This window comes from Egretta garzetta, unplaced genomic scaffold, assembly GCF_000687185.1.
Source record: "Egretta garzetta isolate BGI_Z169 unplaced genomic scaffold, ASM68718v1 scaffold271, whole genome shotgun sequence".
NCBI classification, from domain to species: domain Eukaryota; kingdom Metazoa; phylum Chordata; class Aves; order Pelecaniformes; family Ardeidae; genus Egretta; species Egretta garzetta.
The window spans coordinates 6,977,662-6,993,639 of record NW_009258669.1 but is presented as its reverse complement, the minus strand read 5'-3'; the positions used below and the strand labels follow the sequence as shown (position 1 = coordinate 6,993,639).

General features: G+C 40.5%; 1 protein-coding gene across 1 annotated transcript in view; it reads right to left on the bottom strand.

The window, feature by feature from the left end:
• DGKQ (diacylglycerol kinase theta) overlaps positions 1–15,978 on the bottom strand; it is a 78,970-nt gene that overhangs the window by 49,647 nt on the left and 13,345 nt on the right. Inside the window, exons 3-7 of the mRNA XM_009648658.2 lie at positions 15,263–15,362; positions 10,325–10,410; positions 9,477–9,602; positions 8,070–8,223; positions 2,745–2,813 (exon numbers count right to left, since the gene is read on the bottom strand). Coding sequence (XP_009646953.1) covers positions 2,745–2,813; positions 8,070–8,223; positions 9,477–9,602; positions 10,325–10,410; positions 15,263–15,362 — 535 coding nt within the window. The remainder of the gene's footprint in view (positions 1–2,744; positions 2,814–8,069; positions 8,224–9,476; positions 9,603–10,324; positions 10,411–15,262; positions 15,363–15,978) is intronic.

The window sequence follows — 15,978 nt, the reverse complement described above, 5'->3', positions numbered from 1 at the left end:
CCCCAGGCTGCAGGTGGGGATCTGCTCCCCTGTGGGCCTCCCCGGGCTGCAGGGGGACAGCCTGCCCCACCATGGGCTGCCCCATGGGCTGCAGGGGAATCTCTGCGCCGGTGCCTGGAGCTCCTCCTGCTGCACCGGCCTGGGGGGCTGCAGGGCTGCTCCTCTCACAGATTCTCACTCCTCTCTCTGGCTGCAGTTGTGCAGGTGTTTTCTTTCCTTCCCCCCTTCTTAAATACATTACCACAGAGGTGCAACCACCATCACTAATGGGCTAAGCCTTGGACAGCAGTGGGTCCGCCTTGGAGCTGGCTGGGCATTGGCTCTGTCAGATATAGGGGAAGCTTCTGGCAGCTTCTCTCAGAAGCCACCCACATACCCCCCCCCCACTATCAAAACCCTGCCATGCAAACCCGATACACAAGCCTACTATAACAGCAAAGAAACAAAAGGGAATGCAGATCAATAATTCAAATATTCTTCCAGTATTAATCTACAGACTTTGAATCCTTTCCTATTGGCTTCTTTCCTGTGGAAATGCATGTCTTTACAAGTCAATATTATTCAATTTGTTCTGGCTTGTTTTCACCGTTTTTAAAAACATGCATCTGCAAAATGTGGAGAGATGGAAGTAAGAAAAGCTACAATATTGTGGAATATAATTCAGCTCAGACACTCCTGAGGGAGAGCATGGTAATATCGCGAAAGATGTGGCAGATGTACTTAGCACAGAAGCTAATCAGCAGCTCACTCCTGACCCATATTACACAAACGGTATTATCTATAGATGGGTGGAAGATGTCCAGCACGCCATAACCATGCCTCTGTCATGTTTAATTTGATAGGTTATGACTCCCCCAACACAGAGAGGCTCTGAAGCACGATGGCTGGCAGGTGAACCCCAATAACTTTGTCAGAGAAGTTACCAGAGAAGCCATGTCCTGCCCTGATGCAAGGGCATGGGCTGGGGGTGGCACCCACCAGGCAAGTCAGCAGGAGAAGCTCTGTGGGTCACCTCACCAACAGAGGAGGTCACTCAGAGTGTGGGGCTCTATGAGATGCATGGGAAGAGCATTCTGGGATTGTACAAGAGTTGTTTGGGGATGTTTAGGGAAGGCACCAAAGGCAGAGGATGGGAGGGATCCAGGCGGTTTGGGGAGGAACAAGTATGCAAAAATAGAGGGATAAGGAGATAAAAGAAGCTGGTCATATGTAAAGAGGTTGCTGGTTGGTGCACCTGCCTGGCCATGCCCTGCACCCGATCAGCACAACCTGTCTTGTCTTCTCATTAAAAGTTATTTCTAACTCTTTTTGGGGATGTGGTTTCCAGTCTTCTACATGCATGTGCACACGTAGAATGCAGCAACTGAAGCAGAACTGACAGCCACTGTGACCCATGTGTCCATGGTGCCAGCAACCAGAGTGACAGATGTATGAGCACCAGCAAACATCAGGCTGGGCTCACTGGCATGCAAGGTAAGTGGCCCAGGAGCCAGGTGTGCGTGCATCTCTGTGTGCGAGGCACCCGGCGGAGATGACTACTGGAGGGACCAGCAGGTCCAGGACGACTGCTGGAGAAACCGTGAGCGCTGGGGGTCCACCAAGAGACCTTGGGGTGGGGGGGAGAGAGGGTGTGCGTGTGCGTATGTGTATGCACACATACATGCACACAGCCACAGGCACCTGTATATATATATACACATATATATGTAACAAAATACATATATATATACACGCACACATTCCCACTAACAGACCTTCATCCTGCTCAGCCACAGATGGGACAGGATGCTGTAGCAGCTTCACCTCTACTGGTGAGTACCTCTACCTGTACCAGATTTGGAGACCCTTAACATCATTGGACTAAAGCTTTCAAACATTTAACCTGTTTTTTTTGAGGAATGCTTTGTTTTTAAAGAGACATCAGACTCATTCCCTACCTATTGAGCTTTCTAAACCATAGCAAAGTTACTGGGCTCTACGTCGACTTTTGTATTAAGAGGAAGCAATTTTTTTTAATGCCACTGTTCTATTTAAAACACAAGTAACAACCCTTTACATAAGCCTTGAAAACGTACCATCTACTGCTGCTTCTCCAGTCCACAGATGGACACTGTATATGAACAAACGATATATTAAAGTTTGTATCCTGCCCCCAATTTTCATCTTTTTTTTCTTTCTTTTCAGAAGGCTGTCTAAAACTGAACTGTACTGCATTAGTACTTTCAAGCAACCCAGTTGAAATATCTGGATACATAATTTGCTCTCTCTGACAGTCACGAGTATTGGAAGTTGGTCAAGTTGTTAGTTGGTCAAGTATAAAAGTCCTGACACTCAACCATGTGTGTCACTTAAAACACCGGAAAAAGTGGAAGTTTCTTAGATAAACTAAGCTGTCTTAAAAGAAAAAGACTTTGAAAAGACATGCTGTCTGCCCTTCATCTATGCTTGTCTATGGATTGTTAACACCACGCTTTCTTTCTTCACTTACCAAGTAGAAAGAAATAATCTACTTGGCAGGGTAATGAACAGATTGTCACTTATGCCAATGTACCAGTGGAAAAGAGCAATGAGATATTTGTAAGACCCTGGATAAATGTGTTGGACCAAAACTTTGGAACTCAAATTGATACCGAGCATTCGAAAAATAGCCATTTAATGTTTTTTCATACGGCAAAGCCCGTTCAGATTATATGAATAAAGACTGGAATGGGTGAGTATTCACCACTTACTAAAATTCTGCTTACTTGAATCTGTTGAAATTTGGACATCTTTTGCTGATCCCTGTGTTGACCCATCAACATCATCATCTTCATCTGCAAAACCAGAAACATTTTAAGAAAGAATTCTTGTTAATTTAAACTAGGCGGGGTGAGGGGAAGGGGGGGGGGGGCATGTTTTTCATTTAGGCATGGTTTCCATCAAAGAAACTAACACAAAAGATTCCAATCAGAAGAGCACTCTTTATTCTGCCTATTTTATGATAATAATCCATACTATAAAAACAGCATTAAAAAAACCAAACCTGCATTGTCATGTAACTACAGTGAAGGCATACCTGAAGTCCTTCTACTATTAGCTTTAATATTGCAACTACTGCATTTCATCCCTTTTTCAAGCTGCAGTGTTTGCCTATGACTGAAGTATGTATGGTTTCCATTAAGTTTTAAACCACCAAGTCAGTCCAGCAATTGCAGTAACAGCTTTCCAGTCAGAAGTATGGGTATCATATAAATATTTCCGTAACTGAAAAATAGATTTAGTGACACCCAAATAGAAAGAAATTACGGGACTCCAGAAGAGGAGTTTAAAAGCAGCTCATTGCTCTCACTAAAAGCTAGGAGCTAACATATCAGATAATAACACAGCCTGTAAAATTACACATAGAATACATAGAAAAGTTTAAAATAAAAGCTATTAACATTTACATTTGCTTCTGTGAAGATAACATTCTGACTGCATTCTCATTCCTAACTCTCAGGTCCATACAGGAAGACTGGTGCAAATCCAAACGTGGTAAAATTTTGCTTCTCTTAAGGGCAGCAGTAGTGTGCAACATAAGCCAGCCCAGTGTGCCGACGGTATAACAATACTCACACTCCCACCCATTGAAACTCCCAGTCAGTCTTGATTGGGATGCAGACAAAGCTCCCAAAGATGTAAGCCAGATAACACCTTTATAAAAACTATACCTTGCAGCTGAAGAAGAAAGCAGGAAATCAAAGCACAAAGGAGAGAAAAATTAAAATAAAACCAGTAAAGACAGATTTTCAGAGCAAAAGAGGTACTAGGGAAGTCAGAATCCTAATGCAGGAAAACCTTCCAAGAAGCAGAATCACAGCATGTCAATAAGGGTACCTAGTAGGAGTCCTAAAATGGAGACCAGGTAACTAACCGAATATTTGGGTAATGCTTCAGCTGACTACAAGACCGACCAACAATAATGTTTCTGGATTAGGGTTTTTAAAATATAAAAGAAGGTTTGAAATACTTTCCCTGTTATAGTTGACAGACAAACAGATTAAGTTTCAAATTGGAGAGAAACTTAGACAATATGGTCTTGAAACACGCTGAAATAAATGGAAGCTGAATGCCTTCTCGAATTTCCCTTCAGACAGAATCAAATTAAAAAAAAAAAAAAGAGTAAGTAAATACAACAATAAGAATCAGAAGAATTCCTGATTGCTCCCAACCCTCCCCTTTTTCTAAGTTTAGATGGGAAGAAGCTGACATCTTTCTTTTATTACACTTTCTCCCTCAGTCTGGACATTAGGGAAATCTACACTAACAGCATCTTGAAACTATTCCCATGAAGTTCAATGACTTCTTTTGAAATACGCTAAGACAGGAGTCATTTGGACCACGGGGAGATAACTATTCTGCCATCACTTCCCTGGTAGCCCAAGAGTTTTGGAAAGACACTTTTAGCACAGAGATGTTCACTGAATGTTGCCCATGAAGCTTAGCATTTACTCAGTGGCAAAAGCTAATCTGGGCAAATGCTCCTGAGTAGGTCAACGATGATGTGCTCATTCTCTGTGTAGGACAAGTCATCTGACAATTTCCAACCATCAACTTGGGAAGACCTGTGCCTGCAGCAGTTAACCCATCAAGGTGACCACCAACACTCCGTTGGTACAGCAGACTGGTCTTTTCACAATCTTCTGAGCAATGCTCTTCATCAGCTGTGGCAACAGAAGAGCACCCTCTGTGCATGCCGCAGTGTGAGGACTTCTGAACAAGTGTGCTTGCACAACACGTCCCGCAGAAGTGAGGACAGAAGAGCTAATTATCCTCCAGCAAAGCTGAAATGCTCCTTGCTCCCAGGAAACATCCCTAACATGCACATAATCTTTAACAAGATCTGCCATCCAGAGCCTACGCCTTCCCCTGGAAAAGCAGCAGCAACTCCCAGGGCAGCTGTACCGAGCTGCTCTGTGGCCAGAGGAGTTTCAAATGCATAGAATCATAGAATGTTTTGGGTTGGAAGGGACCCCTAGAGGTCATCCAGTCCAACCCCTCTGCAGTGAGCAGGGACACTGCTAACTAGATCAGGTTGCTCAGAGCCCCGTCCAAACTGGTCTTGAATGTTTCCAGGGATGGGACTTCCACTATCTCTCTGGGCAACCTGTTCCAGTGTTTTACCACCCTCAGTGTAAAGAATTTCTTCCTTATATCCAGTCTAAACCTACCCTGGTTTAGTTTAAAACCATTACCCCTTGTCCTGTCACAGCTGGCCGTACTAAAAAGATTTTCCCCATCTTTCCTATAGGCCCCCTTTAAGTACTGAAAGGCCACAATCAGGGCTCCCTGCAGCCTTCTCTTCTCCAGGCTGAACAACCCCAACTCCCTCAGCCTGTCCTCATAAGAGAGGTGCTCCAGCCTTTGGATCATTTTTGTAGCCCTTCTCTGGACCCACTCCTACAGGTCCTTGTCCTTCTTGTGCTGAGGGCTCCAGAGCTGGATGCAGGACTCCAGGTGAGGTCTCACCAGAGCAGAGTAGAGGGGCAGAATTCCCTCCCTCGACCTGCTGGCCACACTGCTCCTGATGCAGCCCAGGGTAGGCTTGGCCTTCTGGGCTGCCAGCACACATTGCCGGCTCATGTCCAGCTTTTCATCCACCAGTACCCCCAAGACCCTCTTGGCAGGGCTGCTCTCGATCCTGAAGGCTGTCAGGGAGCTGCTGGACCTATGACACATCTTGGTAACTTCCAGCACATGCCAGGAGACAGTAAGTTTTTGAAAGAAGTTGCAGGTCTGTTCTGTGAACATGGGTAACAAGAAGGACTACCAGGCCAGTACACTGAGCTCCCTGAAAGCAGGATGATGTGAGAAATAGCTTAAGGCAATTCCCAACTCTGCCTTTAAGGGAGAAACTGGGCAGACTGAAAGACCTGCGTAGCAAAGGTAGTTGGTGCCTTTGGTAGGGACCTGAAGATAGATGATCTCCAGCAGGCAACTGAGAGTGGGAAAACTCCAGCAACAGGTCTTAAAACAAGCCTCAAAAGGATGCAAACAGTGTTACAAGGAGCCACGTACGAAGGCACCGGACTTGTACCTGAACATCAGGGACCTAGGTGCTAAAACAAGTAGGAAAAACAGAATAAAATGCCTTACGCACAGCAGGCTGGAAGGCAGGTACCGCACTGCAAATTTATTCTCCATGCCTTGTGCTGAGCCACAACTGGGGCCCACTGACAATGAAGAAAGGAAGATGGCAGGTGCTGGGAGCAACCATCAAGTTCAGAGTTATGGCTGGGACCAGTGGCAGGAAGAAAGTGGGGCATCCCCACGGCTCAGACCCTCCGCCCTGGGAGGCCACTGCCCACCACATGACAGGGAGCTGAGCCCAAGGAGCAGAAATTCTCACAGACCAGCAGAAAAGAGATCTGGTATTAGCAAACAGATTTTTCAGCGTGTTGCTCTATTTTATCTGGGTATATACAGGCTTGAGCACTATAAAATGCATTTCCATATGTGGTGGGGTTTCTTCAGGTTTTTTTCATATCACATTAAAGCTCTGGAAATGGTCCAAATTAAGTTACTGAGTATTTCCTCTTCTCCATGCATCTGTTTCTGACCACCAGCTAGCGACTGATCTGCACTGCATTCACTCAATTAAAAGTAAAGACATTTTAACTAAAGGAATGCAAAAAACATTATTACTTAAAAAAACCTTGCATATGCATAACATGAACTCATACACTTAGCATGTAGCCTAAGTCCTGAAATGGAAAACCTTCTCCTCCATCATGTAAAAGAATGAAGGAAGAAACAAGAAGGTGCAGCTATAACCTTGGATTCTTTCACTCAAGGTGCTCTGTGTTCAATTTTTACTTAGAGGTGACTTAAAAATTAAAAAGGAAAAAGTTTAAGTCTGACATATTAAAAGAACACATCAGTGTTTAAAAGACAAACTTCTTTAACATCAGAAAAGTCACACCCGAAGGTTTGTGATTAAATTCTGTTAATAATAATATAGCCTTATCTTCACTCAAGCCTTTGGGACACTTGTAGAATACCTAACAATAGACCTGAATCAAGGTTCATAATGAGTCTTCAGCAAAAAAACAAGCTCATCCAGATTGTTTATTTCTAGTATTTCTTATGTTGGAAGCATTAAAAATTCCGTGACTTTCAGGTATGTGCTGTACTTTACCTTCCCCCACCGACAAGCAAAATCAGTAAAAATAAAAATAACTCACTGAAAAAAACATGCCAACAGACAAAAGCAACATAATGCCTCCTCTCCCCACTTCATGCTCTCATAGGTCACTTCAGTGTATCTAGGTTTTGTAGATTTAAGGGTCATGAAGTTTATGCAGTAGCACGACTCCTGCTATAGCTTCTGCACATGAGAACAGGTGGCGACCAACTGCCTTCACCAAAACCAAAACTACATGTTCAAAGCAGGAAGTTAAAGAATAGCCTGTCAGGTTGAGAAAAGTGCAGCTGCAAATATTTATGTTCCAGGACATACATTTTGCCTACCTTTTATTTGCTTTCCTACTGTATTCAAGCACCAAAAGAAAGGCTTTACAAGAACATAATAATCAAAACAGAAATTAGAAAAATGCTGTAGTGGCTTAAAAATCTCTTATTCCTAAAGAGCTGTTAAACAAACATACACTCTAGATGGCAGCAGAACATTACCCTACTAAATACATGACTTCCTTTCAGCACAGATATCTTAAAAAGGGCAGATGCTTAATCAAAGAGGCAAATAAAAGTATCTATATACATGATATGCCAAATAAAACCCAACATGTATATCAGCAAGTGCTTGTAGCAATGATAAAACTAACCCACTAAGCAAATTTTTGAATTTTAGGTTTTCTCTTCCTGCATGTTTACTATTTAAGGAACATTTTTCAAATTGCCCTGCACCAGTAAACAGAAGTTGCAGCATTTTGCACACAGTCTGCATTTAAAAATCTCTATCCTGTCCCAGAAATAACACGCAGTTACAGTTTTGGCACAAAAGCCAGTGAAACTTAGCAATCACGTGCTTCAGTGAATTACAACACTAGGTTAAACATGCTCATCAATTATTCGGCTTTTAAAGTTTTTACCTGATTCTGTTTGCAAATTTTCTGATATTCGAAAACAATGCAGTTTGCTGAAGTTACGAGAAAATAACTGCACACAGCTTGGAGGAAGAATCATGTTCCTTAATCTTCCAAAAGTACATTCTGGTGTGACAATTATGTAGCAAGCAGCATGAGCCTATAAATAGAAAAATCAATTAAGAACTTAGTGAGACACCAAGAAAGCAAATTTGTTTATAACAAAATATGCACTGCAATTGCAATACTCAGGCTAGGACATGTATAGACCTTTTGTAAATCCCTTTCACGGAATGAGTGACCCATTTTTCAGCCTAGAATCTCATTTGTTCCATTCAGTTTTTATATAACCAATAATGAGAAGTCTTAACATGTGCAGAAACTCCAAATACTACAAACCTGCTCTATTAAGAACCAAAGGTTTTTAAACACTGTGTGGAGAAGTTTAAAGTTTTGGTCTCAAACTCTCGATGTTCCATTCTTATGGATATTTACTGGGGAAGGTGGGAAAGGTAGGCAGGGTATACTCAATAGCTTGAAAATAGCAATATCCTCTTCCTCTTACACAGCTGTACCTACTTGCAGATTCAGAGATAACACTTTTTGAAGTTTTATTCCAAAACATGACTGGCCAGATTCTGCCTTTATACTTGTGTGAGATCTTCTGCCATTATTGAATATGCACACCTTTGTACGTCTGGCCACACAGCATTCTACTTTTGTTAGACTGTTCTCAAAGACACCCCACCTGGTGCTACTTTGCACTTCCATTATGTTTCAATAACAGGCAGCATTAAGTGGATGGACCAATTGTTATCTACACAGCGGACTGTGTATCAGTATGTGAAAAACCATGGCCTTCATAAGCATTACTGAAAGGTACCATCATGTTGCACAGGAATTAAACATGCATCATGTGAATGGAAAAACACAGAAAAAAATATTGAGAGCTTAAAAACCCTCCAATCATACAGGTTAAGAACTATTCTACACTGAAAAAGGAATAAGGATATTAGAATGGTAAGTTTTTGACCTTGCAGAATTCATGTGATTTGAAAGAAATTCCGATTTCATGCAGGAAAAGTAACTACAGGCTTCTAAGCAGAAATCTATAACAATTAGTCCGTGTTAAATTTTAATTCCATTGGATTTACATAAAGTTTAACTGATTTTGAGTATTGTTCTTTTTAATGACTAACTGGGGGGAATTTTAAAAATCAGATTTTCCACCCAACTTATACAAACATATATTTTATATAAATAAGTGTATAAATGAAGTGCATATAAAGTATATTTATAAAGTGTACAAATAAAGTGTATTTATATAAAGTATTTAAATAAGCATGTGCATATATATGTGTGTGTGTGTATATACATAAAGTTCTTACAAACACACACCACAGCACAACATACCAGGATGCCACACCATTCACATCTCATGCCAGAAAGCACCTCAGAAGAGCCACAGGTTTTTTTGCAAACTTCGCAACGAGCACCTGAAGAAAGGTTTCCCTCCCTCCAGTGGTGGTGGTAAGTATCCTGGGGGAACAGATCACAACTTAGTGTTACACAGAACACATACAGAAGCATCTTCAACCTAACTTTAAAATCAGCAATTCAAACTCCTCTGAGGAAAGAGCAACATAGACTAGGACATTAAATATTGCACTATAAAAATGACCCCAAATAATCTTATATTTCACCAAAAGAAGTTTATCAAATTGTCAAAAAAATTATTACATAGTGCTTTCTTTTCATTGTCCACCAAAAGCAGTATTCTTTAAAACAAAAAAAAATCTCTGAAAAGGTCAGTATTATGCATGTAGTTTACAGTGAGAAGCTGGGCAGTCTTGCATCAGACAGACTGCAGGAAGCCTGAGGGACATGATAATGTTTGCTAGGGATGCAATGCAGCCAGAAGCTCAACATATAGTAAAAGAGTTCCATGCCGGCTTCTGCAATGCAAATTTTTAGATAAGATGCTTGATTTTTTTTCTTTTTAATTAGGACATTACATACATTGCACAGACTTTTCAAAATGGCTTCAATAAGCATCGCAAATATGTCAGAATTTAAGTTCATCTCACTCTCTCTGATACATTCTGAAGCCACGTTTCCTTCGCCTGCCAATAAGCAACAAAAGTGCTTTGATAATTGGCAGCATGTGGAAAAAAAGGCCAACACTCCTCCCCCTCCTCTAGCCCATGTTTTCACACCGAAAACGCATGAGGGCTTTCTGTTGCAGAGGCATTCGCACTTACGTGGTCCTGGTGCCCATCCTGGTGACACTGTCGGCAGTCACTGCAAGCAAACAGGATACAGTCTGTGTGCACATGTAGCTCACAAACTAAAAGCATGAAAACAAGAAAACTTCTTTAAGCTGGAAACCCCGGGGTTTTTGCAGCTCTTCCCTCCCTCCATCCATCCCTCCTCCACTACCTTTTCGCACCATACTTTCTTTCCTTCATACTCTCTTCCATTCAGCAAAGACAGGCAATAAAATAAGTTTTTCAGCATTGTCCTGTGTGTTGCTCCATTTCCTGTGTGTTAAACTGATGGATGCAGCACATATAACGGAAGGCCAAGCTAATTTTGCTCATAAGCACTTGCTGTATTTCCTCCAATGCAGCAAGTTCAATCTGTAACAACTCTCTGGCTTAGTACAGCATTAGTCTCACAGCTTGCACAGGAACTGCTGCCTACTCTAATATAATTGTGCCTGAAGTCTACTTTGATTTAATGAAATTCAAAAAAAAGCTGAATGTTACAAGCATTAACAGAAAAAGTTCCCCTTCTGCATCCAAATACCATCAAGTCTTGAGTGTAAAGTAATGGCCTTCCTGAAGCAACACGCCATTCCCTTTACAAACCCTTTTCCAAACCCTACTGCAGAGCAAGCGGGCACGTCACAAATGGGTTCAAAACAGCAGATGCTTTTCTGCTGGACAGCCCTTCTTCTCCATCCCTGTAGCTGTCAGAAGCACAAGGAAACAAGGGACGAGGTGCATTCCAGCCCCAGCCTCAGCAAAGCAGGGGACGCTGCCGCCAAACCAGTGGCAAGGCAGCAGTGCACCCCTCCTGCTCACAGCCAGGAGCCCCGTCTCTCCCACGGTCACGCAGGAGACGCGGCAGAAGTCAGATCAGCCACAGAGCCTCATGGCACGCCTACACGAGCACGGACTCACTTGCGTTTGCAAAGCAATACGACACACGCTGATGTCAGAACATGCTAAATGACTGGAGGACATCATTCCCAGGCGGATTGTAACAGCCAGAAAGCATGTTTTACTCAGGAAATAAATCTTTTTTTTTTTTTTTTTTTTTTTTTTATTGCCAGATGACACTGAGTGGATTTAATTTTAAACCTGACCGGAATAAACTTGGTATGTTAAATCTCAGAGATTTGTCCAAGCTACGTCTGCATGCAGTAAATCACCATTTCATTGTCAGGAAAAGAAAATTAGTATTTTTCAGCAAGCTCTACTAAGTCAGCTTAACATTGTCTTCACAAATACCTGTTAGATACCGTAGCTGCAAAAAGTTTTAGTGAAGCCTACAAAGTTTTAGGCAAGTTTAGTTTTGTATAAAGTACACTTAAAAGCTGACTTGAAGCATCAGATGCAAAAAACCAAACCCAGCTAAAATGCTATGCTGCAAAAGATCAGTCATTAAAAAAAACCAACAAAACAAACCTAAAAGATTTACCTAGCTAAAAGAAACCTAGCTTCATTACTGCAAGAGTTAGGAAAGTTCTCTGTGGACTTCATAGACAGACATGGTTGAAAAAGATCCTCCTCTAGCTGCTTTTTAAAGACTTGTGTATACAGGCACTCTGGGAAGGCATCTGATTTTTCATCAAGTAATTGAAAATAAGAAGCAAACATTGAATTCTTCAAATATTTTTTCCTGTTCTGCTCAAACAGGTTATTGCTTCAACCACATCACAAAAATCTGAAGACTGTAACCCAGAGTGGAAGGTAGCAACTGCATGTTAGCCAAACTATCTGAAAGTATCTTGAAAACAGTATTAAATGACAGAGAATAATACCTTATTTTGAAATCACTCTCTGGGCTCTAGAAAAGGCAATCAGCACTAACACTGTCTGACTTTAACCCCGCAGAAGACCATGATCTACCACCACACCAAAGCAAAGTCTCTTTTAGCAGGGCTTACTAAGTTAACCACAAGCTTTCACATACAGCTCCCCAGACTGCGTGCCTTCACTGAGCTCAAGAACTTTGTACGAGGCATGACAGAGTCCCTCCTTTGCTCACATTTCCCCTTATTCATAGATATAACAGCAATATTTTACAGTTTTGCCAATTCAGCTACCAGGCAGGCTAGATGCTTTGAGTCATACCCTCACAAATGGTAAAAGTTTCTGTAGACCTAATTAGGGCTTCGAGAAATCAACAAAAGTCTTGGGGTTTTTATCATTAATTCTGCTAACACAAGAGCATGCTGCCCTTTGCTAAACTTTAAGAACACATTTTGGTTTTTTTCATTGGTTTAATTGACATCTGCTGCTTCTAACACCAACCACAACTCAGAATTAAGCAGAAAATTTGTGCACATGAAGGGCATGAGTGTCAAAGGAGTTAAACCCTTAAGATAGCTATCCTGCTGATAGGAAATATGAAGTTTTTAGTATGTAAAGATCAAGTCAAACCAGAGGGCCTACAAAAAGAATTTTAATCCTTATTAGCCATTTCATAAGCTACAAAATTCCTTAACTCATAACAGAATGACGGTTTTCTGTTCAAGCTAGTCATGAAAGTGCTGTGAATTCCTTTATAATTGCCCAAACCCCAAGGTTAATTCCAGATGCATAAGCTTGGCAGAATAATCCTTAAAATGGTAACTGCCTCCCTCCCCAGTAAATCTGCTGCTCCTGGTTGATGCTTAATAAGAAACTTCTGTAAAGGATCCAACACTAAAAAAAAAAAAAAAAAAAAATTGTTCAGGCTGCTCCCTTTCCTCTTTTTTTTTTTTTTTCCAGTCCTTCTTGGAAAGAAAAGTGAGAGCAACTGTCACCATCGTGAGTCCAGGTTCAACTGTTACCAGTGAATTCTACGGCCAAAATAGCTATGCAAAGCAATTAGTAATTGTCAGCAAAATTTGGAGTCCAAATATTGTAATTTTTGCCAATGAAGCATATGTACTTACTTCATCAGGGGTTAATATATACCAAGTATGCTCATTTCTGAGAACAGATGCCCCCCCATACACCCACAGTGTTTAGTACTTGTCTGAAAATTTTCAATTTCCTTTCAAGAAAATGTATTTTATTGTAAGATATGAAGAGTCCAAACCAAGTTATTTCAATTATTTTACAAGTACATCTAATGTTGTTAACCATTTGCTTAGAAAAGGTAATTTCATCTTAGCCCTCTATTCTATCTTAGTTATGACAAATAGTCCAGGAAAAGGTTCTCTGAATTTCAGTATCAGAAGAGAACATCATAACCAAAAGTAGACTTGAACTATTAGGTTAAGTCATTAGAAGCAAGCAAAAAAAAAAGGAAGTTCAACATGCCCATCTGGATTTAAAAGCCCTACAGCTTAAAACAGCTGACTTCTAAAACAAATTCTGAAAAGTATTTTTGAAAAGTAAATGAAGACTTATGCATTTTATGAAACTCAGCTGCCCTTTTTAAGCTACATTTTGGAGAAGTATCAGAGAAACAAGTTGTAGACTTACTGGTATTCAGAAAAATGGGATAGCAAACTAGTGACACCACACAAAACAAGAAAACTGTTCAATCCATGCAAGGAACACAATTCAGAACCGCCACTGAACCAGAAAAAAAAATGTGCGGGCATTTGTAATACCTAAATATAACATGCAATTTCATGTGTTTCTTGTTTAAGAACACTTAAATGGAAACGGCTGAAAAAATAAATATTCCCTTGCAATGGGTACAATACTAATACAATAGAATTAAGAGAGCAAGAATATGAAAGCAAAATTTAGAAAGCTTTAACTAAAATAGATCACTAAACTAAAGCTGTTTTCAAGAGTTAAGAGGACATAGCTAGCGAAAATTTTCTTTCAAATTCTCTGTTTATCTCATGCCACACAAGTTCTAAGGCTTATTAAGATGGATCATCAGAAAAGACTCTGTGGTATCTGTAGCTCTTCAACCATCCCACCAAATCATCCAACTCAGATGGTAACTATATTAAGTGACAGATTCCCACTTGTCAAGAAGAACACAGATATGCAACTCACCTGTTGCTGCAAAAGCAGAAACAAAAACACTGCACCATTTTAAGTCCAAATGCCCTGATCAAAGAGAAATGTTTCCTCTACCCATACACATAGGAGACCATATTAAATAAGACTTTATCTTTAGCGTAACAGCAATTTTGAAAGTATCTCAAATCCCTACAGAATTGGTTCTTCTCTCAGAAACATTTTTTTTTTTTAACAGTTCACAGATAATACTCCTTTAAAATACTAAGTTCTATTCAACCTCACAACATCAACTGAACAACTTCTAGACATTCAAGACAGAGGAGACGAGGGAGAATTAAGGAGTTGCCCCACGTCAAAAGCAGTCAAGTACTCATGCCAACATGTATTTCAAATAATTCTAGTGTTTGAGTGATTTCTTCAATTACTGTTTTTTCAGAGACTCTGTGTCAGCAGTATTATTTTGACAAATAATATTTTCAAATATCTTTCCATTGAAGGCACCTCATCCCCATTATAAGCAATGGATATCTGAGACCAGTAACACAGAAAAGTTATATTCCATTGTTTTGTAGAAAGGGGGAGGTTTTAGAAACATGAATACCTGATGATTCCCTGTATTAAAAGCTTCCACTGGAAACAGAAATAAATTACCTCAACAGGAGAATTCTTTTTTGCCATAATAGCTTCCCATTCTTTGCACTTCTCAGGCATGGATTCATTGCATACCATCAACACTACAGACTTGCTCAGAGTAAATTGGGGGAAAGATGAAAGAGCATATGTGTTTCACAAAGTCTGTTTGAAGTCTATTGAAGGTTATTGATTTATTATTCAGTAATTTGAAGCACACATTTCCACAGTCTTAAGTGGATGACAAACAACCCAAAAATCTCTCAAACACAGTAAGCGCATATGTACTCTCAAGGTATGCAATGTAAGGAAAGAGTACATTACTGGGTAACACACAGACACCTATACAAGTAGTGGTTTTTAAGTTACCTTCACATCGAAAGGCAGGTGACTCTAGTGACTTTCTGCACACAGTGCAAAACTTTCTTTTGTAATGTCCTGGAGGCCCAAAACAGTGTGCAACTGGAACCTGCCAATGAAGAATGCGTAAGACATCATCAGCCACAACTTTCAAAGTGCCAGTTAAAATTCACAGAAAGTGCTTTATCATCTAAGACAGAACAGTATACACAGCATAAACTTAACTCAGTCTGAGAATAAATATAAAGTCAAACCATGCTTTTTAAAAAAATTAATACTTAGAAACTGTTGTGGTTTGAAATACTTTATTGTAAATAATAACTTTTTTAAAACATCTGTCTTAAAATCTTGGGTTTTAATATGTAATGTATATATATTGTTAAGTGCCAGTCAGCTTCTTGATGATTCACAATGTCACGAATTCAAAGGTTTCCTTTGGGTCAGTGCTGGGTGACTTACCTGGAATCACAATTCCCCTCCTAATTAGTATTACTAATTGAGTCAAGGACGATTAAAGAGTAATAGTTGCACATGTACACAAAATACCCTAAATATACAGCCAAGACAATTTTTAAAAGCTAAGTGCTGCCACAGCCCAGTACCCTCCACATGATTTTCACCTCTTCTCCGAATACAACCCGGCCAACTGGCTGATCAGAACAAAGGCATTGGTGTCCCCCCCCCCCACTCCCTGCAAAGCTTCCAAGCCTGGATGGTTAAGACTC